General features: G+C 45.2%; 1 protein-coding gene across 2 annotated transcripts in view; it reads left to right on the top strand.

Annotated features, from left to right (window-relative positions):
• Washc5 (WASH complex subunit 5) overlaps positions 1–26,090 on the top strand; it is a 51,967-nt gene that overhangs the window by 14,153 nt on the left and 11,724 nt on the right. The window contains exons 7-20 of one of the 2 annotated variants that reach the window (XM_087558049.1): positions 2,503–2,655; positions 4,561–4,732; positions 6,448–6,619; positions 12,468–12,595; positions 15,792–15,921; positions 16,833–16,945; positions 18,704–18,870; positions 18,945–19,020; positions 19,733–19,843; positions 20,635–20,775; positions 21,453–21,533; positions 22,070–22,171; positions 22,839–23,018; positions 24,185–24,309. In XM_087558049.1, coding sequence (XP_087414175.1) covers positions 6,598–6,619; positions 12,468–12,595; positions 15,792–15,921; positions 16,833–16,945; positions 18,704–18,870; positions 18,945–19,020; positions 19,733–19,843; positions 20,635–20,775; positions 21,453–21,533; positions 22,070–22,171; positions 22,839–23,018; positions 24,185–24,309 — 1,376 coding nt within the window. In that variant the 5' untranslated portion in view covers positions 2,503–2,655; positions 4,561–4,732; positions 6,448–6,597. The remainder of the gene's footprint in view (positions 1–2,502; positions 2,656–4,560; positions 4,733–6,447; positions 6,620–12,467; positions 12,596–15,791; positions 15,922–16,832; positions 16,946–18,703; positions 18,871–18,944; positions 19,021–19,732; positions 19,844–20,634; positions 20,776–21,452; positions 21,534–22,069; positions 22,172–22,838; positions 23,019–24,184; positions 24,310–26,090) is intronic. The other variant, NM_001398866.1, reaches the window with a different exon arrangement.

The following is a 26,090-nucleotide window of genomic DNA, read 5'->3' as shown; positions in this document are numbered from 1 at the left end:
CTACAGGGTCAGGAAAGAAGCTATTAAGTTTGGGCAAATCAGAGGTTTCAGAAAGGAGATAGGGTGTGAGCAGTTGGAAAGAAGGTGCATTCTCTTAAGTCACCTGTTCAAGAAACAGTTACTGAGAACGGGCGTGTGTGTTTACTCACGGGCTAGGTTCTGGGAAGGAAGGCTCTGCTCCGCTCCCAGGGTGGCCTCATAGCATAGGAAGGAGACACCTGCTGGAGAGGTGATGGTACCAGAACCTGAACATCATCTTGAGGAAGCCAGTGGGACGTGCAGCCGTGCAGCCATGGTGCTTGGATGACAGTGGATGACAGAGTGGAGCAGAAGGCCCAGCTAGACTGCTGGCAGCCTGAGCAGACCTGGAAAGACCCTGCAGCATCTTAAAGTTAATTCACCTTCCTCACCAGTGTGCTCATCGCTAAGAAAAGCCCAAAGAGCATAGCTGTGCTCTGGCTTCTCTTCAGGTTGTGGGATTCTTGCTCCTTTACTGAAAGGACTTAGCATTTGACTTCATTCTGGGGGCGGAGCTGGGGGACATAAGTTCTTATATATCTATATTACTACAAGGTAGGATATCACGGTCATACAGCAAACCTGCCCCCAGACAGCTCTTTTTGGTGACCAATTCCTTTTTTGTATGATTATATTAAGTATAAATAAGACTTTTTGATTCTTGGGGTTTTTTTCTTAAAACATCGGAAATCAGACACTATGTGCAGACAAAGGACTTTATAATATTTGTTGCCATTTGCTGAGAATTCAGCCTAAGTCAGCCTCCCAGGAGGTTTGTTTACATACCATTTTCTCTGTTGCACATGACAGTCCTGCAGAGGGACAGCATCATCTCCATGTTGCTGTGGAGGAAGCTAAGACTCAGATGCCTTCAATAATCCTTTCTAAGTCACACTTTTAGCAGCAGAGCCACAATTCGAATTTGATGTGCACGAAATCAGGGTCTAGGCTGTTTTCTCACTGCCCCTCATCCCGCCCTTCCCCTTCCTAGCAGTCCATGGTCAGTTTCCTACGGTGTGTTACCGTTTCTCCTCCCTCCTGACCTTCATTAACAGAGGGTTAAGCTCTTTCTTCTGTGTCACCTGCTTGTCCTACACTTCTCACACATCCCTTGTCCTTGGTGTTTGCAAAGGGGCCTGAAAAATAATTTCTGCAAAATTTGAACTTTAGGAGACAGCCTCATCCAGCTAAGACAGTCCGGGGAGAAAAAATTTGGGTGAACACATCTGGGGAAAGAAATAGGGTACATGGACATGTACAGAAAATCTGGGGTGGGAGGAGCTGTGCACGCTCTGGATCCACAGCTACACCACACAACAGCTCAGAACCTCAACACTTCTGGGTAGAGGACAGGCGGAAGGGTTGGATCCATGCTTCTCAACCTGTGGGTCACAGCTCCTTTGGGGGTTGAATCCTTTCTCATCAGTTGCCTAAGACCATCAGAAAACATATTTACATTATGATTCATAACAGAAGCAAAACTGCAGTTATGAAGTAGCAATGAAAACAATGCTATGTTTGGGAATCACCACAACCTAAGGAACTATATTAAAGGGTTGCAGCCTTAGGGAGGCTGAGAACCACTGGGTTAGATAGTCTGGATACGAGGTCTCTGTAGGTGAGCAATCTCGGGTTGCTTTATCTAGGAGAAGGCTGTGGCTGTTGGGTTTTGCACACATTGCCAACACGTGTACTCTGACCAGAAGGCTTTGCCGTCCTTCACAGCCTCACCTCTGGAGAAGACGTTGCTATTCCATGAGTTGCTATTCCATGAGTCCGAGGCATTGGGTCCTTGACTTGGCTGTGTCTGTCTCCACAGGACACATTTGCTTGAGGGCTTCCTCAGCTCTCCACACACTGCCATGCTACTTTCTTGCCTGCAGGATCCATGTGGCCTTGCTGCATCTGTCCTTGTGATAATCTCTCCCCTTCCTGCCCTTGGTAGTTCAAGTTGATAGGTGCTGTGTAGCCCAGGAGCTTTCCCTGGTACATAAGGATTTAGATGCCCTGGAGACACTGACATGGAAAAGAGGTGGGAGGAGAACTCAGCAAAGGGTGAGAACAGAGGTTGGTGTTAACAATCACCGGCCAGTGAGTTTAAGTGAGAGTGCTAGAAGCTGGGCTCAGAAACTCCATGGGATGATGAAGGAGTTCCGGTGTCTTGACAGGCAATAGGAAGTGATAAAATGGTGATTTGTTGAGTTGAAGTCCATCAGTTCTAAGAGATCATCCTTATGTGATAGGAAAGACAAAAATGGCCCAAGGAGCCAGTGCAGGGTTGAGCCTTTCTCTTTTTTTGTAAGAAAATCACTGAGTTGAAGTAGAGTCAGGACATGAAAGGGAGAGAATGTCGGAGGGTCTGGATAAGAGGAAAGAACAAAGTTCTGCGGATGCTCCCAGAGGTCCTGATGTAGAAAGCCGACGCGACTTTAGAAACTGGCTGAGGGCTTCAGACATGTGCTATGGGCTGACGTTCTGTTGCAGGTCTCGGCCTACCCTTTGCCAGAGCACCGCAGCACTGCCCTGGCGAATCAAGCCGCCATGCTGTACGTGATTCTCTACTTTGAGCCTTCCATTCTTCACACCCACCAAGCAAAAATGAGAGAGATCGTGGATAAGTACTTTCCAGATAACTGGGCAAGTATTCCTCCCTTTCTGTAAATGTGTCACGTAACTAGCTTTCCTGGGGCCAAGTATATTAGACAGAACTGGAACCCAAGCTTAGGCAGCAGAGGCAGGGGAATCAGGACCTCATGTTCATTCTTGACAACATAGTGACTGTAAGAGCAAAGTGGATGGCACAGAGATGGGGCACATCTGGGAGGAGTTGAGGAAGAGAGACACATAAAGTATATCATGTGGAAATTTTTAATTAAAAATCTTCAAACAGAAATGAACAAAGCTCTTTTTTTTGTCTTTTTAATTTTTCTTTTATTTATGTTTGGAAGAGCTACTAAAAGTTTAACAGGCAGTGATAACAAATGCCTTTAATCCCAGCACTCAGGAGGCAGAGGCAAGCTGATATCTAAGTTGGAGGCCAGCCTGGACTACAGAATAAATTCCAGGACAGCCAGAGCTACACAGTCAAACCCTGTCTTGAAAAAAAACAAAAGATGGGGGAGGGGGAGAGGTGTTTAAATGTTTGAGGCACTCGTGCACAGCCAGGTGGCCTATTATAAAGGAGGAGCCAAATCAAAACAACTAGAGTTTTTTTACTGGGGCTGGACCAATGACTCGGTGGTTAAGAACATGGCTGCTCTTACAAAGGACCTGAGTTTGATTCCCAGCACCCACATAGCAGCTCACCACCATTCATAATTGCGGTTCCAGGAGATTTGACACCCTTTTCTGGTCTTAGTGGGCATCAGGCACACAAATGATAACACAGACATAACTACAGACAAAGCATCTATGAACATAAAATAATTAAACATCACTTAATGTTGGTATCGGTAGATTTGTTTGAAAGCTCTCAAGAGTCCTTAATGACTTTAAAAACTTTAAAAAATGACTAGTGTATGTGGTGTGTGTGTATATAGTGTATGTGGTGTGTGTGTGGCGGGGGGGGTATATGTGTGTAGTATGTGTATATGTGTATGGTGTGTGTGCAGTGTGTATGATGTGTGTAGTATGTGTGGTGTGTGATGCATGTGTGTGTGAGGGGGGTGTGTGTGGTGTGTATGTGGTGTGTGATGCATGTGTGGGGGGGTGTGGTGTGTATGTGGTGTGTGTGCAGTGTGTGCAGTGTGTGTAGTGTGTGTGGTGTGTGATGCGTGTGTGGGGGTGTGTGTGTGTGGTGTGTATGTATATAGTGTATGTGGTATGTGTGTGGCGGGGGGGTATATGTGTGTAGTATGTGTATATGTGTATGGTGTGTGTGCAGTGTGTATGATGTGTGTAGTATGTGTGGTGTGTGTATGTGTGTGGTGTGTGTATGTGTGTGGTGTGTGATGTATGGTGTCTGTGTGTGTGTGTGTGTGTGTGTGTGTGTGTGTGAATGTGGGGGGGGTATGGGGGGAGGATGGTGTGTGTGCAGTGTGTGTAGTGTGTGTAGTATGTGTGGTGTGTGATGCATGTGTGAGGGGTGTGTGTGTGGTGTGTGTGTGTGTGTAGGTGTGTAGTGAGTCACATACAAATGCCAGAGTTCAAGGGCTCAAATTAAAATCTCCAGGCTTGCATAAAAAATGCCTTTTCTCACCCAGTCATCTTGCCAGCCCCATCATTGATTTTAAGAACATTAAAACAACTGAGAAAACTGAGCAGGCATGATGGTGTCCTAGAGAGACTCCATCCCAAAAAAAAGGGGGGGAAAGAAAAGAGTGCTTTCTCTTACTGGTGACTGCTTTTCTCCTCCCTGTAACTTCGTCTGGAAAGCTGACACTCAGCAGTTGGAAGAAAATGTTTACTTCAGATACTTTACCTTGTCTCTCCCACTCCAAAGAGTTCTGACCTGCATTCATTTGGAGACCCCTGGTTTCCCCACCCCTTTCCTTGGTGGCAGCAGACGCTGGGCAAATACTGAGTGACTCTCTCCTCTCTCAGGTAATCAGCATTTATATGGGTATCACCGTTAATCTAGCCGATGCGTGGGAACCTTACAAAGCTGCAAAAACTGCTTTGAACAATACCCTTGACCTCCCAAATGTCAAAGAGCAGGTAGGTGTGGACTAAGCAGAATGAGTAATCTCGTCAAGCCCGGCTTATAGCACACAAGGTAGGTACACTTTCCTCAGAATTTGGACAGTAAATTCCTAGATGCTTACTGCAGAACTTGAAAATAAATGTGTACGTCAGAGCCAAGTTCAGGCTTCAAACGGGTAGTAGAGGAAACTAGAGAGTTGGGCCCTAAGAGAGAGTCAGGGCAGCAGGGTCACGGATGACTTTGTTTTCTCTGTGTAAGCCCATGTCCTGTGAATAGAGCGGGCTTGATGTGTTTAGCAGTATGATGAATGCTGAGATGAAACTGTAATTTAAGTCATCCCTTCTGGCTTGCAGTTGGTTTATTTGAGCACAGACTCTGAGTTTCTGAGTCAATGTGGCTATATTCTTCTTTGGTAAGAACACCAGGCAGAAAAAGAAACAGCTGAGTAGGCAGGAATATAAATAAAATATTCAAGTGTGTACTTACTATTTCTTAATGGCTACGTTCTCCTGCTGGCTTTCTGGGTCATTGTTTCCAGTATACATAGAACAACATTGGCTCTAAAACCTCTGCCATGTTTTGTCCAAGTAAATCGAATCCCTTCAATAATGCACAAAATGATTTCGGTGTTGGCCTGTCTCCTCAAGGTGCATCACAGAAAGGGCCATCAGTGCTTACTGATGTCAGACCATTCATCTTTCATTACTCAAATTCCTTTCCAAGTTTGCATTTTCTCATTTGGGACATGGTAAGAAATTTGCCCAAGCATTAAACCAACTTGACTGGTTGACTCATTGGCAAGATTTAACATTGGACCCTTACTGTACTAAATTCAGATGGCAAGGAAAATCACAATTTTGATCTGCCAAGATGTACTTTTTATTAAGCTTCATATTCTCCTGTGGAAGTCTCATTCTTTGTCTGGGTGTGGTGATCCCCGTACTCAGAAGGCTAAGCCAGAATTACAGTGAGGTCAGGGCTAGCCAGTGCGGGACAGTAAGACCCTGACTTAAAAGGCAGAACAAAAAGTCTGATCTTTTGAGTGTGTCTGCCTTGTTCTGCATTTACCAACTACAAGAGGAAGAACAGGCAACTTGGCCTCTGTTTTTGTGCTTCTTTTCTATGCAAGTTAAAAGTTGAAGGATCAAGCCAGCATAGTAATATGCACCTTTAATCCCAGTACTCAGCAGGCAGAGACAGGTGAATTTCTTAAGTTTGAGGCCAGCCCAGTCTACATAGTGAGTTCCAGGACAGCCAGAGCTATAGTGAGATCCTTTCTCAGAAAGAAAAAAAAAAATTAAGGGGATCAGAGAAACGACCCAGTCCAATTCAGCCTTGGGCAAAGAAAACAATATAGAAGGGGATAAAGCCAGCAGTGTCTACTCACTCCAAACCAGAGTTGAGCCTCAGACGTCTACGTACACTATTCCTTTTCAGTGACTATTGGAACCAGACTTGGTGGCACACACTTTGAATCTGAGCATTCTGGAGGCAGAGGCAAAGCCCAGCCAGCCTAGTGTGCATAGCAAATTGCAAGCCATACAGTGAGACTCCGCCTCCAAAACAAATAAAAATCCAGTAAACCAGTTGTCCTTGGAGCTGTAACTATAATCCATGTTATTACCTCATATATAAATGACATTATCAAATTGGGGAGAAGGAAGGAAGAAGGTAGGCAGGTAGGAAGGAAGGAAAGGCTTATACTTGGGGGATTCAACTGAATGCAATTCATTTTCAAGTTATCTCTTCCTCCGTCTAATTCCACCTTGTTGGTTGAATTTTCAAAGGCAAGCAGATACGCTAGTGTCAGCGAAAGAGTTCGCGCCCAGGTACAGCAGTTTCTGAAAGAGGGCTACTTGAGGGAGGAGGTGCTTCTGGACAATATCCCCAGACTGCTGAACTGCCTGAGAGACTGCAATGTGGCCATCCGCTGGCTGATGCTTCACACAGCCGACTCAGGTAATGCACACAAGGGGGCCATTTATCCTGCCCCACATAAAGCTCTGCAGAGGTAAGGTCTGGGCCACAGTGCAGAGCGTTTAGCAGAGGGTGGGCTATTGCACGAGAGGCGAGCTTACTGCTTCAGCTACTGATGTTCCTGTTAACTTGGAGAGATCAGCAGCCCACCTGAGCAGATGTCATCTGTCAGGCACCAGTGGGTGGCTGGGAAAAGTGAAGACTTTGGGCTCCCATGTTGAAGAAACTTGTCACTGATACACTGGATTGATGAGTTGTGAACATAGAAGAAGGAATAACGGCAGCCTGTGGTAGGCAGGGTAGTGCCTCTACCTCCCTCCTCGCAAGATGTCCATGCCCTCATTCCTAGAGCCTTAGAGGGCTGTGGAAGCATAAGGAAGACATTGCTAATCAGCTGACCGTACAGTCAGGAAACTAATCCTAGTAGACGGTGTAATCACACAGAGCCTTAAGTCAAGAGAGTGAGGCAGGCAGATTACAGACAGAAAAGCAGCACCAAGCATATGACCTGACCAGCCAGTGCTGGCTTTAAGGTAGAAAGGGTCCAAGTGCACAGACAGCCTTTAAGGGCTAAAGGGCAAGAAAGGGAGTTTCCCCTAATTTAGGGCTATCTACCCTTTTAGTTATGATATGATGCTGTCATCTTTAAATGTGTTGGGCCCTAGTCATAGCTGTCCTGGGATGCCTGTGGCCCTCACAGCACAGGTTGGAAATACCTTCTTAACCTGCTAATACTTTGTGGAATCCAACCCTACTGACATTTAAGAACAATTTAGCCAAGCAGTGGTGGCACACACCATTAATCTCAGCACTCAGGGTGGTAGAGGCAGGCTGATCTCTATGAATGCAAGGTCTGCTTGGTCTACAGAGTGAGATCCAGGACATAAAGAGCTACATAGCACAGTGAAACTCTGTCTCAAAACTTTGGTGCATTTCTCTGCCCATATGTACATGTTCTCTCTCTCTCTCTCTCTCTCTCTCTCTCTCTCTCTCTCTCTCTCTCTCTCTCTCTCTTTCTCTCTCTGTGTGTGTGTGTGTGTGTGTGTTGGTCCATCCGCCCATGCACATTTAGGATCAGAGAACTATGAATTGAACTCAGGTCATCAGGTTATGAGACCAAGGCTTTTACGCTTTTACTCACTGAGCCATCGTGAGGGCCCCTGCTGACATCTTAATTTAGTACAGTGGACCTTGCTTCACATTTGCAACCCGAAAATGTAAAAACCTAACTCTGTGTTCTCTTAATCTGTTTGTTCTAACCTGTTAGAGTAGCGCCAGGAAATTAGCAAAAAGCACAGTGTGATGGTTTGCATATGCTTGGCCCAGGGAGTGGCACTATTAGAGAGTGTGGCCTTGTTGGAGGAAGTGTGTCACTGTGGGGGATGGGCTTGGAGACCCTCCTCCTAGCTGCCTTAGGGTGCTCAGTCAGTTCAGAGCTTCCTTTGGTGAAGATAGAGAACTCAGCCCCCCCTCCCCCATGTGCCTGCCATGTTCCTGCCTTGATGATCATGGACTGAACCCCTGAACCTGTAAACCAACCCCAATTAAATGCTGTCCCTTATAAAACTTACATTGGTCGTGGTGTCTGTTCACAGCAATAAGACCCTAACTAAGACACCCAAGAAGGCAAGTCAGAGCCGAGTATGAAGCTCATAATGGTTGAGGCCTGAGTCTGGTAGGGTGGAGTGGCTGAACAGAAAAGTCAAAGATGGCTCTGCCAGAAGGCAGGAATCGTCCAGTCTCTTGGGAAGATTTGACTTAATAATAAGGGAAGCAACTCTTGACCATAGATGTGAACAGACTCGAACGTAGAAAAATTTGTGCCTTGCTGAATGGAAGGTTCCTAAAGTGGATAATTTGGTGGCCTGAACCTCTTCTGCATCATCACCCTCTTTGAGACTCTCTGTCCACACAGTTTATCATCAGGATCAGGAGCTTAGCATGTTGTGTGAAATGCCTCCACAGGATCCATGAGCTGTGACTTGAAAGCAGTGAGAACACAGTAGAAGACACTTGAGACCCTGAGCATACTCAGAGGTGGTGTGTGCTCAGCAAGCCTGTAAAGCCCTCCGCTTTCCTGTTTGGGTTTTGTTTTTATTGTGTTTTCTGAGACAGTCTTCCCATGAAGTCGTGCCTAGTCCCAGAACTGCCATGTAGATCAGGCTGGCCTTGAACCTGTGGCGATCTGCGCAGGAGCCAGGATTACAGGTGCACATCACCACATGGCCAAGCCCTCTGCGTTTCACCTCTCATCCAGTGAACTTCTCCTGAGGACCTACCCTGTGTCAAGCATTGCCTCACTTCCTGTTTCAGCAAATCCTGTTGTCCCACCAGATCTCTGTGGTGGCCCCTCTGTGACCCAGTGGCCACAGCCTCGTAACTCCTGTAGCCCAGTATTGTCAGGCCTTTTTCTGCCATCAGTTTCCACCTCCCAGGACCTACCCACAGCTGGACTTCCTCACTTTTTATGTCCTTGAAAGTATGTAGGATTTCTTCTTAACTCTCTCCAGCTTCTTAAACTTTTTATACATAAGCTGTTTACATTTTTGCATTATTTTGCTTCTTGGTGTGTAGGTCTGTATATACTGTACTCACAGTGGAAATTTTATCATCTAGTTCACATGCTTTTAAGACTTCTGCTTTTATCTATGTACATGTGTTTGTATGTATGTGTGTGTGTGCTATGTGTTGAATCCCCTGGAGCTAGGGTTTCAGTTTTGAGCTGTTAATAAGGTATCAGGAAACAAACTAGTCCTCTCAAAGAGCCTGACTTGCCCTGGGCTGCTGAGCCATCACTCTCACCCCACTGATCTGCTTTTTTTTTTTTTTTTTTTTTTTTTTTTTTTTTTTTTGGTTCTTTTTTTTCGGAGCTGGGGACCGAACCCAGGGCCCTGCGCTTCCTAGGTAAGCGCTCTACCACTGAGCTAAATCCCCAGCCCCTGATCTGCTTTTAATAAACTTAGTTTCTCTTCTACACAAACTCCTTTTCTGATTTCAACAATTTACCCATTGACTCAGCTTATAATCTTCCCTACCAATTTCATATAAATAACAAATGTTCACTTTAACCTGTTCCCAACTGGCTTTGGTCTCCCTGTGGCTCATCCTCTACATTGTGACTGACAGCTCGGCCTATGTTCTGGAGGCCAGTAGTCTCCTTGACCTGCACAGGGGTAAACTCTAGTGTGCCAGAGGTCTGGGCTTTTATCTTTAGCCACATCTCGTTAATACCTTTGTGACAGTACACGAATATGGTTACACATGAGGAAAGTAAGTGCTTACTTAGCCTTGCTGCCATTACAGTCATGACATGTCTGTGTGTGTGTCGCTCCTCTTGGCCCACTGGAGGCCTCTCCACAGCAGAGGCTGATTCCACATTGCATTGCACCTGATGGAGAAGCAGTACCCAAGCAACACGGGACAAGCAAAGCTAACTATCTGCAAAAGGTGGCCAGGGATCACCTTGGTTCTAGGATCAGTTGTTATGCTTCTCTTGGCCTGAATTGATTAGGACCAGATCAAAGAGAGATGTCCAGGCCCAGGAAGACTAGACCTTCATAAGCACCAAAAAGTGAAACATTAATATGTGTGGTAGCACAGAGCTCGTGTTCCCATCACCAGGGCTATGGACCCATCCAAAGGTGAAAGCAAGCGAGTGCCAGCCAGGCCTTGTGTTTAACCTGAGTCAAGACAAGTAAAAGGGTGAGGGATATACCATGGATGGTAGAATCTTGCCTAGCATGTATAAAGAAAGCTCTGGGTTCAAGCCCCAGAACAACCTAAAACTGAGTGTAGGGCACACATGAAATCAACTCTGAGGGGTAGAGGCAGGAGGGTCAGAGGTCCAAGGTCATCCTTAGCTGCAAAGCCACTTCAGGGTCAGCCTGAAATGTCAGAGACTTTTCCTCAGCAAAGAAGAAGGAGCACAAATGGAACTCCTTCGGGGAGGTACTCCTGGAGCACGGATGAAATGCCAGATCTTTGCCCTTTTGCAGCTGAGCCCTTTCTGCAGGTGTCAGGAGCCTCCTGATGGAGGACTGTAGAAATCAGTATGCAAATGGCCTCCTGGAGGCTTTGCCACATAGTGAGTCATCAGAGACGCTCCATGATGCCTGAGCTCCAACCAGGGCCTGCAGTGTCTGCCCAGCGTCCTGGGCTACTCAAAGAGAGAGCTGAGCAAGCAGAGGTGCATCTGTGCGCACTGTTCCAGGGCTCCAGCCCTGTTCATCTGGGAACTTCTGACAATGTCTATTTACTTCGAGTTTTTGTTTCAACTTTTATTTGTAGTCTAAATAACTTTCATTTCTAAGTATTTTTGCTGTGTCTTTTTTTAATTGTATCTTAATTGGATCTGTAAACACATCTTGACAAATAGCAGTGTTTGTTACCTATTCATTAGCTTAATATTTTTGAGACAGCATCTCACCCACTGTCCTGGATCTCAGCTATGTTACACAGTTGGCCTTGAGGATATAAGCCCCTTGCCTCCCAAGTACTGCAGCTGCAGAGTGAGCCACTACTCCCGTGTCTCTTCTCTTTTAATTCACCTGCTTTATTTGAAACACTTTTGCTTGACAGTTAATAGGCTAACTTAAAGCCAGGGTATCTATTGGTTTTGTCCATGGGTCAGTCACTATCTAATATTATGACCTTGGCCTTGTTGCCTTAAATTCTCTGTACCTAGAAAGTGCACAGAAAGCGCTAAGGGCCTCCTGTGCCCTTTTCAAGGAGCAGGATAGCCACATGTGTGCAAGTGTCGTGTTTTATGTGGGAATTTCTCCTTGCCTGTTGTGTTAGGCAGATCTAGCTGATTCCCTAGGAGCACTCCAATGCCCTCAGAATGCGCATGCGGAGCTCTCACAGCTGGGATTGACTACAGCAAAGGAAAGGGAATACAGGCAAATCTAGAGGACAGCAGGGCCAAGCCTCTAAGGATCCTGTCAGTGGAGTCACATGGGACCTGCAAAATTTGCCCAGTATGTGAGAAATGTTGCCAGCCAGTCAGACCTGTTAGCCTCAGCTACCCAGGGAATCTGTTGATTAATCACACAACCAGCTTCTTGACAGGTACCAAGAGGCCAGGCTCTAAGAACAAAAGCAGTGTTCAGCATGTACCACATTGTTCATATAAACAGTTTAGGCTAAAGAATCATTTCTGACAGCTCTCAGAATGGTGAGAACTCTGCCCAAAACTTAAATTCCCAGGTACCACAAGAGCCAACTGTTAATTGTGGTTGGCTCACAGTTTCCGAGGTTCAGTTCATTGTCATCATGGCAGGAAGCATAGCAGCATGCAGGTAGACATGGTGCTGGAGGAGCCCAGAGTTCTACATCTTGATACACAAACAACCAGGAGACTCTCTTCTTCTGTACTTCTCAGAGCTTGATCACTAGGAGCCCTCAAAGCCCTCCTACACAGTGGCACACTTCTTCTAACAAGGCCACCTGATAGTGCCGCTTCCCGTGGCCTAAGTGTGTTCAAACCCCACACCGTCCTAGAAAACAGATCTGTAGATAACACTTTCAGGTCGTCTTTCTGCATCTGAGTGGCACAATTGGACACCTAAACCAGGAGCACCTTCAGACAGATGGGACACGAGGAGACTAGTGTCCTGTGGAATGGTGCCAGAAGGTCCTGCCCAGCCCCTGGGGGCAGTTAAGAAAAGCTGACCCTGAAATGCCCACAAAACAGTGTTCCTGGCTTTGTCTTTTTTATTCAACTGTGAATCAGGGACTGACAGCCATGTCATGGGTAGGTACGGAAGAATCCATCTTGTTCCATGGGTGTTGTCCTCACAGTTAATCAGTGGGAAATTCTTCCTCTTTCTAGCCTGTGACCCAAACAACAAGCGCCTTCGTCAAATCAAGGACCAGATTCTGGCAGACTCTAGGTACAATCCCAAGATCCTCTTCCAGCTGCTGCTGGACACTGCACAATTTGAGTTTATACTCAAAGAGGTAAAAACTGTAAATGAATAGCCTTAGTCTTTGGGATCTTTTTGTGTTTAAGAAAATATTTCAGAAAAGATTATGATTTAGTTGTGTCTCTGACCCAAGCAACAGATTTTATCTGTTAATGACCGTTCTTTATAGAAAATGTCAGAATTAAACATTTAACAGTTATTTAGTTACAGGGCAAGTATACCAGATTGTGGAGGTTAATCTAATGAGATGTACTGAAATTAATGAGACTCACACTTGTGAAGATCTGTGAAAACTGGGATTTGGGTCTGGGGGGATGACCCAGGTTAATGACTTGCTGAATGTCTTGGGGATTCTATTGCTGTGTTGAAACTTCATGACAAAAGCAACTTGGGGAGGAAAGGACTTATTTAGCTTACACATCCACATCACTGTGCATCATGGAAGGAAGTCAGGACAGAAACTCAAACCATGCAGGAGCCTAGAAGTCGGAGCAGATGTAGAGGACATGGAGGGGTGCTGCTTTCTGCCTTGCTCATCATGGCCTGGTCAGCTTGATTAGAAAATCCAGGACTACCAGCCAGGGATGGCATCACAACAATGGCCTGGGCCCTCCCACATCAATCACTAATTAAGAAAATGCCCTACAGAGCTGCCTACAGTCCTATCTTATGGAGGCAGTTTCTTAGTTGAGGTTCCCTCTCGGATGACTTTCGCTTGTGTCAAGTTGACATAAAACTATTCCAGTGCACTGAGTAAATTGAGGAATAGAATTTGAATCCCTTGAACACACTTACGTGCCAAGTGCATGGCAGCCCACTTGTATGAACAACTTCCAGACATGAATTGGGATCCCAGAGCAAGTTGGTCAGTAAGACCAGCCATACGTGCAAGCTCTCAGTTTGATTGACAGGCCCATTCTCAGTGAATGAGATGGAAGAGGGGTCAAGGGAGACTCCCAGCATCTACCTGGGACCTCCATGTTAGTTAATGCTGACCACATATATAAGCAAATGCGCTTGTACACGGAGTTGTACACTAGGCATGTGAAAAATGGGGGTGTGTGCTAAGATTTGTACTCCGAAGGAAAGGAACTTAAGACATCGACATCCCTGGGGATCGAAGCCAGAGCCTCTGAAGAGCCTTGGAGAAGGATCTGCCATAGGGTAAACAACGTAAGGGAACATGCTAGAGAACACTTCAGAGGGGTAGCAATGCAGCCTTGTCCAGTTATGTCAGCTATGTATACAACACTTGTAGGAAATATTAAACCACCGCCTGAGGTTTCTACCCCACCACTGAGTTCCCAGATGAAGGACGCACCCTCCATGCTGTTAGATCTATTTTCTATTGATAGCCCTGAGTTATTACTATGTTCCATCTGGACTGCTCTTAACTCCAGTTGGACAGCCCTCAGGGCCATGCTCTCTTGACCCTTAACCCATGACCCCTTATACCCTCCCCCTTGCCCCCCTACCCTACCCACCCTCCTTATCCCCTTATCCCCCCACCCCTGCCACCTTCTAAATCTCGACTGTGTCTCTTCCACCTAGCTATTGGCTGTTGGCATCTTTATTTACCAATCACAATTAATTGAGGGCAGGGTCACTTGTTTGGGGGAACCAAATTACCATCAGAATACAAGCAACATCAGGCCAACCCACTGAAAACACTGGTCCTTTAAGAGTAAATTATCTTGGCTACTTGTGGTGATGCTTGCTGTTAATCCCAGTCGGGCAGGCCCTGGGCTGTCTGACTAACCAAGTCAGCATCTCTAGCAACAGTCACTTTACTGGACTGTGTGGGAGCTGCTTGCTTCACATAGGAAATTGACACAGGAAAGCAAAAAGAGACTGAAAGAGACTAGTAGCTCGTGAAAGGTGCTGGAAAGACAAAAGCTTGAGATTGAGCAGACGTGGATCTGACTTTCTGACACTGCAGCTTACCCTCTGGCTTGTTTTCCTGCTTCCTCAATGCTCTTAGCAGACAGGAACCCCATGAGTTCAGTGAATAGTTTATGGGAGATCTGAAACCACTCAGCCTGTAATCAAGATTGTTTTGTGGTGTTGCTCTGCCCCTGTTAAATGACATCGATTTCTCCAGGCATTTGGAAAGCCAGGGTAGAGTCCATATATAATCCTTGGTGCTCCTCCTTCTCTTGTTGTCCTTTCTGGACAACTCACCTGCTGGTGGAGTCTCCTGGCCCACTGTTCCTCTTCTCAGTTTCATTATGATGCTGACCATTGCAGACTCTCTTAAGAGAAAATTAATTAATTTATCTCATAAGAGCACGGTGTAAAAATCCTGTACAAAAAAAAAAGTCAGTATTTTTTTTTTTTTTTGTAGTTTTGTTTCCGAGAGAGAGAAGAAAACACAAACAACCTCGAGTTATGTTTTCTTCACTAGCCAGCTCTATTCTGCATGGGTTTACATATCATGGAGAAAGCCAGTGAGTGGAGTTGCCATCTAAGGGAGCAAGAAGCTTTCATAGGTCACTTAGTTCATTCCCTTGTCCTCTGGCAAGCTAACACTCAACCCTCCCATGACTTAATTGGAATCATAGGAAATATTCTCTAGAAAAGGCCATAGGGCAATGGTCACAAATTAATTTCATTTTCAAGTGCTGATTGATTCCCAGGCCTACCCAAGACCTTCTGAATTGAGTCTTCAAGGCCTGGGAACTGAACACTTTAGAAGCCCTCCAGGGTGTGCAACCAGCCTGGGAACAGCCGTCTGGCTTCCCACTTAAGATTTGTAATGTACTGATGGTGAGAGATAGTGTTAGGGTCAGTGGTGATTTGTGAGACTGTATCTATACAAACTAATGCTTTGTGGGTGTTCTCTTGTGTCAGTACGCAATATGAGGGGTGCACACACATGGAGGCCGGAGTTGATGCCAGCTGCCTTTCATTCAGTTCACTTCCAGTCTATGTGTAGAGCCTGGTCTCTTACCAAACCCAGGTCTCAGCAGATCCAGCTAGCATACCTAGCTGGCTTTCCCTGGGGATCCCCTGTCTCTGCCTCCATACCTGCCTCGTTTTTATGTGAGTTCTACAGATCCAAACTCTGTGGCCCTTACCTGCACCACAAGCACCTTACACACTTACCACTGAGCCACATCTCCAGCCCTCTGTTACATGTTCTCTAAAATAAATTGGCATTCATCAGGATCTCTTTGTAAACTGTCTGATCTGAAGTTTCTTTTAAGTAAATCTTTCCATCTTGTTGGCAGATGTTCAAGCAAATGCTTTCAGAGAAACAATCCAAGTGGGAGCATTACAAGAAGGAGGGCTCCGAGCGGATGATAGAGCTCGCTGATGTCTTTTCAGGGGTGAAGCCACTAACCCGAGTGGAGAAAAATGGTAATTGCTGAAGAGGAGTTAGGGGTGTGTTTGAGATAAGTGTTTGTTCCGTTGAAGCCTTAGAAATTGACTATTAGAATACCTGGCAAAACAAACTTAGGGAAGGAAGGGTTTATCGTGGATATAGTTTAAGGACACAGCCCACCATGGCAGAGCTGGTGTGGAGGCAGGGGTGTGAGACCTTTATGGTCAGGAAAAGGAGAGGGGTAAGTGCTGGGGCTCAGCTCACTTTCTTCTTTTAATCAAATCTATCTCAGCCAATGAGATGGTGCCACGCACATTCAGAGTGGGTCTTCCCTCCTCAGTTAAACCTCTCTGGAAAGACCTCACAGACATGAATTCTCATAGGTTCTTCTAAACCAGTCAGATTTGATGCTCAAGATTAACTGTCACTCTAACCATTAAAGTCATAAGTACTAATGGCACCCCTTAAACTGTCCAGAATTCCTGCAACTCTCTGCGTGTACCTCACAGTTCTGATATGTTGGTTTCCTTTCCCAGAAGCCTCTGTTTGTGTTTGTCCTTCACTTTGATAGATAGCCTTCTTCATTCCTGATAACCACCTTCACTTCTCCAGAAAACTCTTCAGTAACTCCATGTCCTGTCCAACAGTCAGTACCCTCCTGACCCCTCTCTGTGCCCATGAGCACCTTAGCACTTACCATTTGCAACTGAAGTATGGGCCTTTAATCCTTTAGTGGTCAGTATCACAGACTAGGCTGTTCACGCAGAAATCTAACCTATTTTCTTTGGGCATGTGCCTCCACATTGCTGTTGATGGTTGGAGAATTGTTGGGAGTGATGTTGATCACGTGGTAAAAGTACTATGAAAACTACATTTGTACAAGATGGGTTAAATCAAAGCTACAGGAATCTGGGTCTCAGTGTTTTCCTTGTTTCTATGTTAATAGAAAATCTTCAAGCTTGGTTCAGAGAGATCTCAAAACAAATACTGTCTCTAAATTATGATGATTCTACTGCTGCAGGCAGGAAAACTGTGCAACTAATACAAGCTTTGGAAGAGGTAAGAAAGTCCTTTTAAGGGGTTGGGGATTTAGCTCAGTGGTAGAGCGCTTGCCTAGCATGCGCAAGGTCCTGGGTTCGGTCCCCAGCTCCGGAAAAAAAAAAAAAGAAAGTCCTTTTAAACCACAGTATTTGGGCAGGAGAGGTGGCTCAGCAGTTGGGAGGGTATGCCGTTCCTTCCGCTGTAAGTTCCATTCCCAGCACCTGTGTCAGGCAGCTCACGCCGTAACTCCAGATCCCCAGAATCTGATGGCCTCTGAGCAAGCACCTGCACTCATACACAAGCTCACACACAGACACTCACGTGCACACACATGCATGCATGCATGCACATGCACACACACAATTAAAGATAATTTTTAAAATCTTGAAATCATGTCTTAGGTCAGAAGTTACACATTATGATCTACTGAATACTTTGCTCATAAAAATCTAAGAAGATACTTCCTCAGAAGCAACCCCTATGGTGTCACACGCACTGTTGTAAAATTAGGATAATAACTGGGGAGTCAGCCTGAGTGAGCTGTAGCAAGAATCATGAATCTGAATTTGTTTTAGAAGCCAAATCATCCAAATAAAGTAGAAATATTGAGGAGATTGCGATAAAGGTGTAGGTTTGTGCCATCTTTTAGGTGTGTAAAATATGTGTCTTAGTGGGAAAAGTCTAAACAAAAACTAAAAGTCATTATGTAATGATATTATCGTTGTGAATGGTCAACTTGTTTTTTTCTGGAACGTGTAGGGATTTTTTATAAACTCAAAAATGACTGTAGCAAAGAAGTTACTCTACCTCACCATTCTCAAACTTTTAATTGTCTGTTAATATGAGATAATTATGTCAGATCACCACCTCAGACTCATCTTTTAAAACATCGGCTATAGTCTGTCTATTGGTATAATTAGTATTTGCCATTTGCCAGAATTTCTTACGGTTTTTTATTTTTTAAATGTTTATTTAATTTTTAATTAATATTTTATTTAACATTTAATTTTTTATTTATTTAATGTATGAGTGTTCTGCTGCATATACATCCCCCTGCCTGAAGAGGGCATCAGATTTCCCTGTAGATGGTTGTGAGCCACCATGTGGTGGCTGGGAACTGAACTCAGGACCTCTGGAAGAGCAGCCACGGCTCTTAACCGCTGAGCCCTTTTTTCTGTTTCCTTGAGATTATCCTGATGGCCACTCCATAGCAGTGTCATCTTACAGCTCCGCTAGCTCAGCGCCTCCCTCAGACTCCTTTGGGGATTTCTGAATCTACGACACAGCTGGAAACAGCTTCATAAACCTCAGTTGCTATGTTGCTTGGTTTGGTTCAGTGTTTGCCTTATTTATATAGGCATATAGCGGCCAGGCCTCTTGAGTGACACATGGAAATTTTAGGACATTAAAGACACATTTAGGACACAGCAAGAACCCTGTGGCGTAGTGTAGCTGCACTTTGGTTGTGCTGTCACTCACCCAGTCTTAGTGTGGGCACACCCGGGAAGAAAAGTATTTCCTAGGGTGTGTTTACTTCTTCTAAAGTGGATGGGGAGCTTCTGATCTGTCCCAGTCTCTGTGCATGGGGTAAGAGCAGGGGACTGTTCTCCAATCCTAGACACTTGTGTGCTTCCTTAGAACTTGCTTTTAGATTTCTGAAGCTTAATTTGAAATGAAAAATTTGTCAAGAAATCATTTGTGAGTGCTGTACTTATTTGAAGTGTTTTTAGGGAGAAGATACATTGAATTGTTTCATTAAATGGATTTATATAACAGGTTCAGGAGTTTCACCAGTTGGAATCAAATCTACAAGTTTGCCAGTTTCTTGCTGACACCCGGAAGTTTCTCCATCAAATGATCAGAACTATCAACATCAAAGAGGAAGTCCTGATCACAATGCAGATTGTGGGGGACCTTTCTTTTGCCTGGCAGTTAATTGACAGGTAATACGGACATACTAGTGTTTACCCGTGATGGAGGAGGAGGTGCGTCTGCTTACCATGTGCTCCTCTTACAGTTTCACATCCATCATGCAAGAAAGCATAAGGGTAAATCCATCCATGGTTACCAAACTCAGAGCCACGTTCCTAAAGGTAAGCAGGGAATGGCGACACCCATCCTCTGGCAGAAGAATCAGCTTTGTTCTATTGTCATTGGTCAGGGTCGATGCTGTCCTCTTTGCACTAAACACTTACTAAGAGTTTCGTCATATGTTCAGCCAAGGCTTACTTCTTTATGTAAAAATGGATCTCATCTCAATAGTGTGCACATTTGCTTTTGTCTTTAATAAATAGTGAAAGTATTATGTATGTTTTAAAGTAAATCTATGGCTTGTCATCAGTGCATGTTTGATCTGTATGCCTGCGTTATAGACCTATGTACTGGGGCCACGTAACAGTTTCGTGGTGAAAAGGAGTCTTGAATGCAAAGTGCTTCCATGGAATAGCAGCTCTCCAGCTCCAGGGTGCATTAGAGTGACTTAGCACAGCAGCTTCCCTACCCCACTCCCAGCATTGCTGAGTCAGTCAGTCTGTGGTAGGTTTGGTAACTGACATGTCTCAGGAGTTCCCAACTGCTGCCAGTAGTCAGGGAGAAACACTGCCACAGTAGTAGATGGCCGTGGGGTTTTGGTGTTGCTTTTGTTTTTAATGTATCATCAGAACCTATCTGAGGCAGTGCTGAGGCTTTCTGGCTGTTTCCCTCTATTGGGTGAAGCAGAAATATTGCGTAGTAATCCCACTTTGGGAAAAGAGGTTTCTAGGGCATTTCTGAAGCATGAAACAGATAAGTGTTGTTTCCTTCCAGCTTGCCTCTGCCCTTGACCTTCCCCTGCTACGTATCAATCAAGCCAACAGCCCTGACCTCCTCAGCGTGTCTCAGTATTACTCAGGAGAGTTGGTGTCGTACGTGAGAAAGGTAAGAAATGCCTCTGGCAGAGTTTTATTGACTGGCTGCTCCTTAAGTACACAGTGCCCTGGTGGAGCTTCATGTTCTGCAGATTACTTTTCAGAAATGTCTGAAACACAAAAATAAACATATTCTTACTGAAGATGCAGACATGTAAGTGTGATTTGCTTTCTAAGGAGATTACACTGACTTTCACCTGCTCTTGGTCTCAGGGTTGCAGAAGCTGAGCAGAGGCGATGCAGCCTCTTCAGGGGCAGAGCTGGCTGCTTGGAGGCAGATCACAGCTTATATTCTCTTACCAGAACCTAGTTCAAGTCTTCAGGAAAATGCTGGTTCTTGCTCCAGTCCTTTGTAGTACATCAAGGACCCAGTCTGTCTGAGTTCAAAGGCAGTCTGTGTCATTCATTGGCTGAGACCTTCCTATATGTTACTGACATCTTGGGCAGTGGTGGGAAGGCGTGAGCTTGTGTTTTCTAGCATTGTTTGTTTTGGTTTGGTTTTGAGACAGCTTACTATGTAGCTCTGGCTGCCCTGGAACTTGCTGTGTGGACCAGGATGGCCTTGAACTCACAAGAGATTTCCCTGCCTCTGCCTCCCTGGTGCCAAGATTAAAGCTGTGTACCACATGTCCCTTCTAAGTTTTAGAGATAGTTTTAAGTTTCTCAGTATCTCTTCCTTATGCAAACTGACGTCCTACACACTAGTACCTTCTTGCTCTCATCTTCCCTGTTCATCAGCTAAAAAAAAAAAAAAACAGTACAGATACTCAGTTGTGTTTCTCCCTGGTCTTTTCATCAAAGGTTTTGCAGATCATTCCAGAAAGCATGTTCACATCTCTCCTGAAGATCATAAAGCTTCAGACCCATGACATCATTGAAGTGCCTACTCGCCTGGACAAGGACAAGCTGCGGGACTATGCTCAGCTCGGCCCACGATACGAGGTGCCATATCCCTTTGACTTGTGTCTTTTGTTACTTGAAGCTCAAAACATGAGCATCCCAGGCCTGTGGCTACTGGCATCCCATCCTGGGGACCAGCAGATCACCCGTGGTTCTTGTGTCCTTGCACTCAGTGATAATGTGGGTTGCAGTCTTTAGTGCCCTTGACATTTCCCTAGTGCCCCCGAGAGCCTCCCTCACCCACGTTCTCTGTAGAGACTGAGCTCTTTTCTCTTGAACATTCTGCCATTGTCCTTGTTCTTTCTGTGTTGCACAACCTGGACTCTGCGCACCCACATCCTCCTTTCTACATCCGATACTCGAGCTAGAGTCACATCTCAATAAGCCTTTCAGAAGCTAAGGATATTGTTAAGTGAAAATGCTTTGACTACGCTCGGGAAGCTGTATTACAGCTTATCCTGAGGCCAGCTCTGAAGTTTAGACGTGAGAAACAGAAGCCAGGGAGAGAATACGGTGTTAAAGGATGAAGAACTGCTGACAACGACTGTCACCCACAGAGCCTCAGTCCATCCCAGGCCCCTGCACACCAGTGGGCTTTACACAGCCACACGCTCCCTGTTGCCTTTGCAACTGCAGGACTGTCGGAGTTGTTTAGCCTTGTATAGGAGTAAGGACTCGTTCCTGTGGTGTATTTCATCTCCCCTCCCTCTCTGTTAAAGGTCGCCAAACTTACTCATGCCATCTCCATCTTTACCGAGGGCATCTTGATGATGAAAACAACCCTGGTGGGCATCATCAAGGTAAGGCTCGAGCGCCGCTCTGTGTGGCCCGTGGTGATTTGTTTGATTTTCTGGTAATTACATGTGGAACAGCAAGGAATGTGGCCATCTTGTGTTGCTCAAAACTTGTGTTTTTACCCATTTGTTGATAGAGAAAATAGAAACATTATAACCTTGATTGCTCATAATCAAAGGTGACCATATGACCTGAACTTGGAATTTCGTCTCACCATCTCCTGCTGGCTATAAGAAATGACACTTTACATTTCATGAAATGATTAAAATGTAAAGCAGTTACAAACTGTCTGTAACTTCCAACTTGGTAATATGTTGTAAAATTATCATCAAACTTACTGAGCTCAACGGAGTCCTATAGAGGCAACAGGAGTAATAATTCAGTCTACCCCTCAAAAGATGAAGGGATAGAAATTTTAAAATGCAAATCACTTAGAGATGAGGTAGGAAAATGCTGCCCTGCAGACTCTCCTGGCCATCGCCCCTCCTTTTCCTGGCCTGCCTTCTCCCGATGGTATCGAATGCCTCTGATCTGCACTTAGGTGGATCCCAAGCAGTTGCTGGAGGACGGAATAAGGAAAGAGCTGGTTAAGCGCGTGGCTTTCGCCCTCCATCGGGGACTGATATTCAACCCTCGTGCCAAGGTACAAATGCCCAGAATGGACCTGTCATTCAGTTCCCAGTGTGCACTGGAACGCCATTCTGAACCAGATAGGTCCTTCTCTCTCCTGCTTATCAGTATATGTTTTGTGGTGACAACAGTTTATGTGCTTTTTGGTCCTTTCTATAATCCACTCTAAACAATCCCTCTCTCCTCCCTGCTCATCCTGAGTTAAAAAAGAACTGAATCAGTGCTTATGACTCAGTTACTTTCTGTCCAAAGAACTTGTTTACCATAATGCAGAGTTTTTTAAATAAGTTTGCATTATCTGCTTAAAAGTATAATTTTTCTAAAGAAGAAAATGAACAGGCTAGAAATTTTTATGTAAGGAATGTTTTACTTCAATAAATTGAACCTAAGTGTTAGGTGTATAATATTAGATGTGTTCATAAATTGATGCTATTGAAATCATCAATATTCACCTTTCTGTCCTTTGAATGAGACTTCCTTCCAGATGAGTGATGTCTATTCTTGGTTGAAAGTCACAGCACTACCTGCCAGTCAACCTAGCTGCAGAAGGAATCCTTTCTAAAGCTTTGACTATGTCTAAAACCGAGACTAAGGTCCCTTAGTGTGTCATTAAGGTCTAAAGGAGATGTTAGTGTTGACAGCTTCTCCTGCTGATGGATTTCCTGTCCTCTTCTCTGTAGCCAAGTGAGTTGATGCCCAAGCTGAAAGAGCTGGGGGCCACCATGGATGGATTCCATCGTTCCTTTGAGTATATACAGGACTATGTCAACATTTACGGCCTGAAGATCTGGCAGGAGGAAGTGTCTCGTATTATAAATTATAATGTGGAACAAGAGTGTAATAACTTCTTAAGAACAAAGGTATTGAACAAGTTTTTTAAATTCTTGACTATGTCTGTTATCTCTCATGTTTAAAATACACTCCCCACATCCCAGCAATGCCAACAAGATGTTGTTGTTGTTGTTGTTGTTGATGATGATGATGGTGATGTTGATGATGATGATGATGATGATGATGATGATGATGATGATGATGATGATGTTGATGATGATGATGATGTTGTTGTTATTGTCATCTCATTTCGGAGACTTGGGGGTAAAAGGAGAGCAGACATGGAGCCTGGCCTCAGAGAGCTTTCTGTATGGAGAAAGCAGCTGCTCTGCTTGTTAGAACCCAGGGGCTTGAGAGTGGGAGCCTTGGGACCTCTTGTGTGCTTGTGGTGCTGTTTGGCTTGGTGAGGACCCACCAGTCCTTCCCAGCAGCACTGCAGACTCCACCTCTCCAGCAGGGCACGGCTGGGCGTCTGTGTCCCTCATGTCCCACCCAGCACTCACTGCTGTCCTCTGAGCCTTGTGGGGTGTGAAGGGGCCTGATTTTGATGTCTGCTTCTCTAATGACTGTCTACTTAAGGAACGTGTGTATCTTCTTTGAAAAATAGCAATGAAAGTTGTTTCTATTATCCCATGAACCACAAAATAGAAACAAACTCAAGTGCCACTGCTGTACACAGCATGTAACAAGGTGACACTTTCAAGAGTGTTGAAGTTTGTGATATTTTACATCTTTAGATTTCATTGTCCATCTTAACTCACAAGACAAAAAGATCCATGTTTCTCTGTCTTTATTCTCACTTTCTGCAGCCCAGGCTAGCCCCCAAATCACTAGTTAGCCCAGGATGACCTTGAACTTCCTGTCCTCCTATCTCCACCTCCCTAGCGCTGGGATTACAGGTCTGCATGACTGTGCCTGGCTGATGAGGTGCTGGGGTGAGCCCTGGACCCAAACTGGGCACATGCTCTACCCACTCAGCTACACCTCTAGCCCTTACTTCCTCTTTCAATGGTTGCTTCTTTCCTTTTTTATGTGCTGTATAGCATTTGATGGCAATTTACATTTTTTTCTCTTCAAAAACAAGGAACAGTTAATTGTTCCTCTTCATGCACTGCTTGTAAGATTATGTAAAGAAAAGATACAAAATTACACTATCAGAATTGAACTGGACATTTATTTTTGTTTTGTTTTCTAGATTCAAGACTGGCAAAGTATCTACCAGTCCACTCATATTCCAATCCCGAAGTTCGCACCTGTGGATGAGTCTATAACGTTTATTGGTCGACTCTGCAGAGAAATCTTGCGGATCACAGACCCAAAGTAAGTGTTTCTGAGTGTGGCTGAGCTTAAGACCTCCCGACATCCATGCCTGTGTCACTGAGGTGTGCTCCCTTGTCCGTAGCCCTAGCCTTGGACTTGCGGACTCATGCTGGCCATTAAAGATTACTTACTCCCTAGTCCAGCAGCCAAGCACTTACCAAGAGCCATTGTCTACTGAGCACTGGCCTGTGTCCCTTCCTAACATGGTCCCTGAATCTGTGTACTCACTCCTTACAGCGTCTTAGGTGCAGACCTTGCCGTTACCACTGCACAGATGAAGAAATGCAGGCACAGAAGCATGACATAGTTGGCAGGCAGTGTACCTAGATCATGTCAAGGCCCAGCCCCTAAAGCATGGTGTAGGGCACACCATACAGCTTTGTGTGCAGAACTTGCACCCTTGTCACGTGGGCTTAGCCTTCAGCTGGGTCTGTGAGAAAATCTCATGTAATGAAACTGTTTCTGAGCACCATGGTGTTGCTCAGTAAATCCAGCTAAAGCCATTTCCTCTTCCTTGGAGCCTCAGATGAAGCAGTTTATGACGACCACCTGAAGAAAGCAGGTTCCTGTCTTGTGACTCAGTTTACCCCTGGGCACATGCTCACAGAGGCTTATGCTAGGTGGGCTTCCCCAGAGAGAAAGGAAGGTTCCTTCCCTTGTCTTGCTGAATCCATATGCCTTCCTTAGACACTCCATTCTGCCTTCTGGTCTCGGCTTCTTCTGTCCCTCAGGATTTGTGAAAGTCAGACAATTGTAGATGGATTCTTTTGAGATTTCTAGCAGATATATTTTTTCTCTGTCACAGGCAAGAAAATAAATAGTCCTTTGTGTAGGTGACTGGAATCACTGAGCTCTTGTAGAAACGCCCTGCCTAGTAACCTGTTCATATTTTCAGCAGAGACTAGATGTAGCTGGGAATTCATCATCAGGGCTAAGTTCCTCTCAAATATCACATTCAAAGTACTACACCGGGTAACAGGACACCCTGGGGCCTGGGCATAAAGGACGTTTCACATTTACCTCCAAGTCTAACTTCCTTAACCTCCTTGCTCTTGAGGCTCTCAGCTCCTTCTTAAGCCCCACGTGTATGGCGGTGTTTATAACATGAGGCCTACATGTGTAGAGCTTGTCCGACCTGTGGAGACTGGTTTACCCCACACCTGCCAAGTCTGATGATCTAGGAGTGGGATGAGGACACCCATACCTTCTACAGGATTCATAGGTTCCTCAGGGCCCTTCAATGGCTTGAGAACCAAAGGTTTGAAATTAATCTTAGGAGCAGGGCTACCTGGCCCTCCATCATCTCCTCACTAAAATGGAGGTTAGCTGGCTTGTATTTCACAGGGCTGTCTGTACGAGGGTGACACAGGATAACACTGGGAGCTCAGTAGACGAGGATGCTCTTTGCTACTGTTGCCATCATACTGCATTCCCAAGACCAAGAAGAGTCACTGAGGAATGCCAAGAGGACGGGCTTCATCTTCCTCTCACGTCACCATTCAAAGATTCTAAGCTTCCTCTCTACCAAATTGGTACTAGGCTCTCATTTGTCCTCAGCCTATGGAAATTCTACAAAACATCCTGTAGAAAGGCAGCTTGGCCCTAGAGTCCTCCAACCTGGCAGCCGAACTTACTTTTGTCTTCTCAGTTTGATTCCCAGTAGTAGCTCAGCCCAGTGAAATAAATAAAACCACAGAAGGAGCATGCAATGGGGAAAGGAGGCCTAGCGGGGGTTATTTACTCCCTGGGACATCAGACAGACAAGATAAAGCACCTGGCCA

The sequence above is a fragment of the Rattus norvegicus genome, chromosome 7, assembly GCF_021556685.1.
Source record: "Rattus norvegicus strain SHRSP/BbbUtx chromosome 7, alternate assembly SHRSP_T2T, whole genome shotgun sequence".
Classification (NCBI taxonomy): Eukaryota; Metazoa; Chordata; class Mammalia; order Rodentia; family Muridae; genus Rattus; species Rattus norvegicus.
This window is presented reverse-complemented; position numbering and strand designations above follow the sequence as displayed.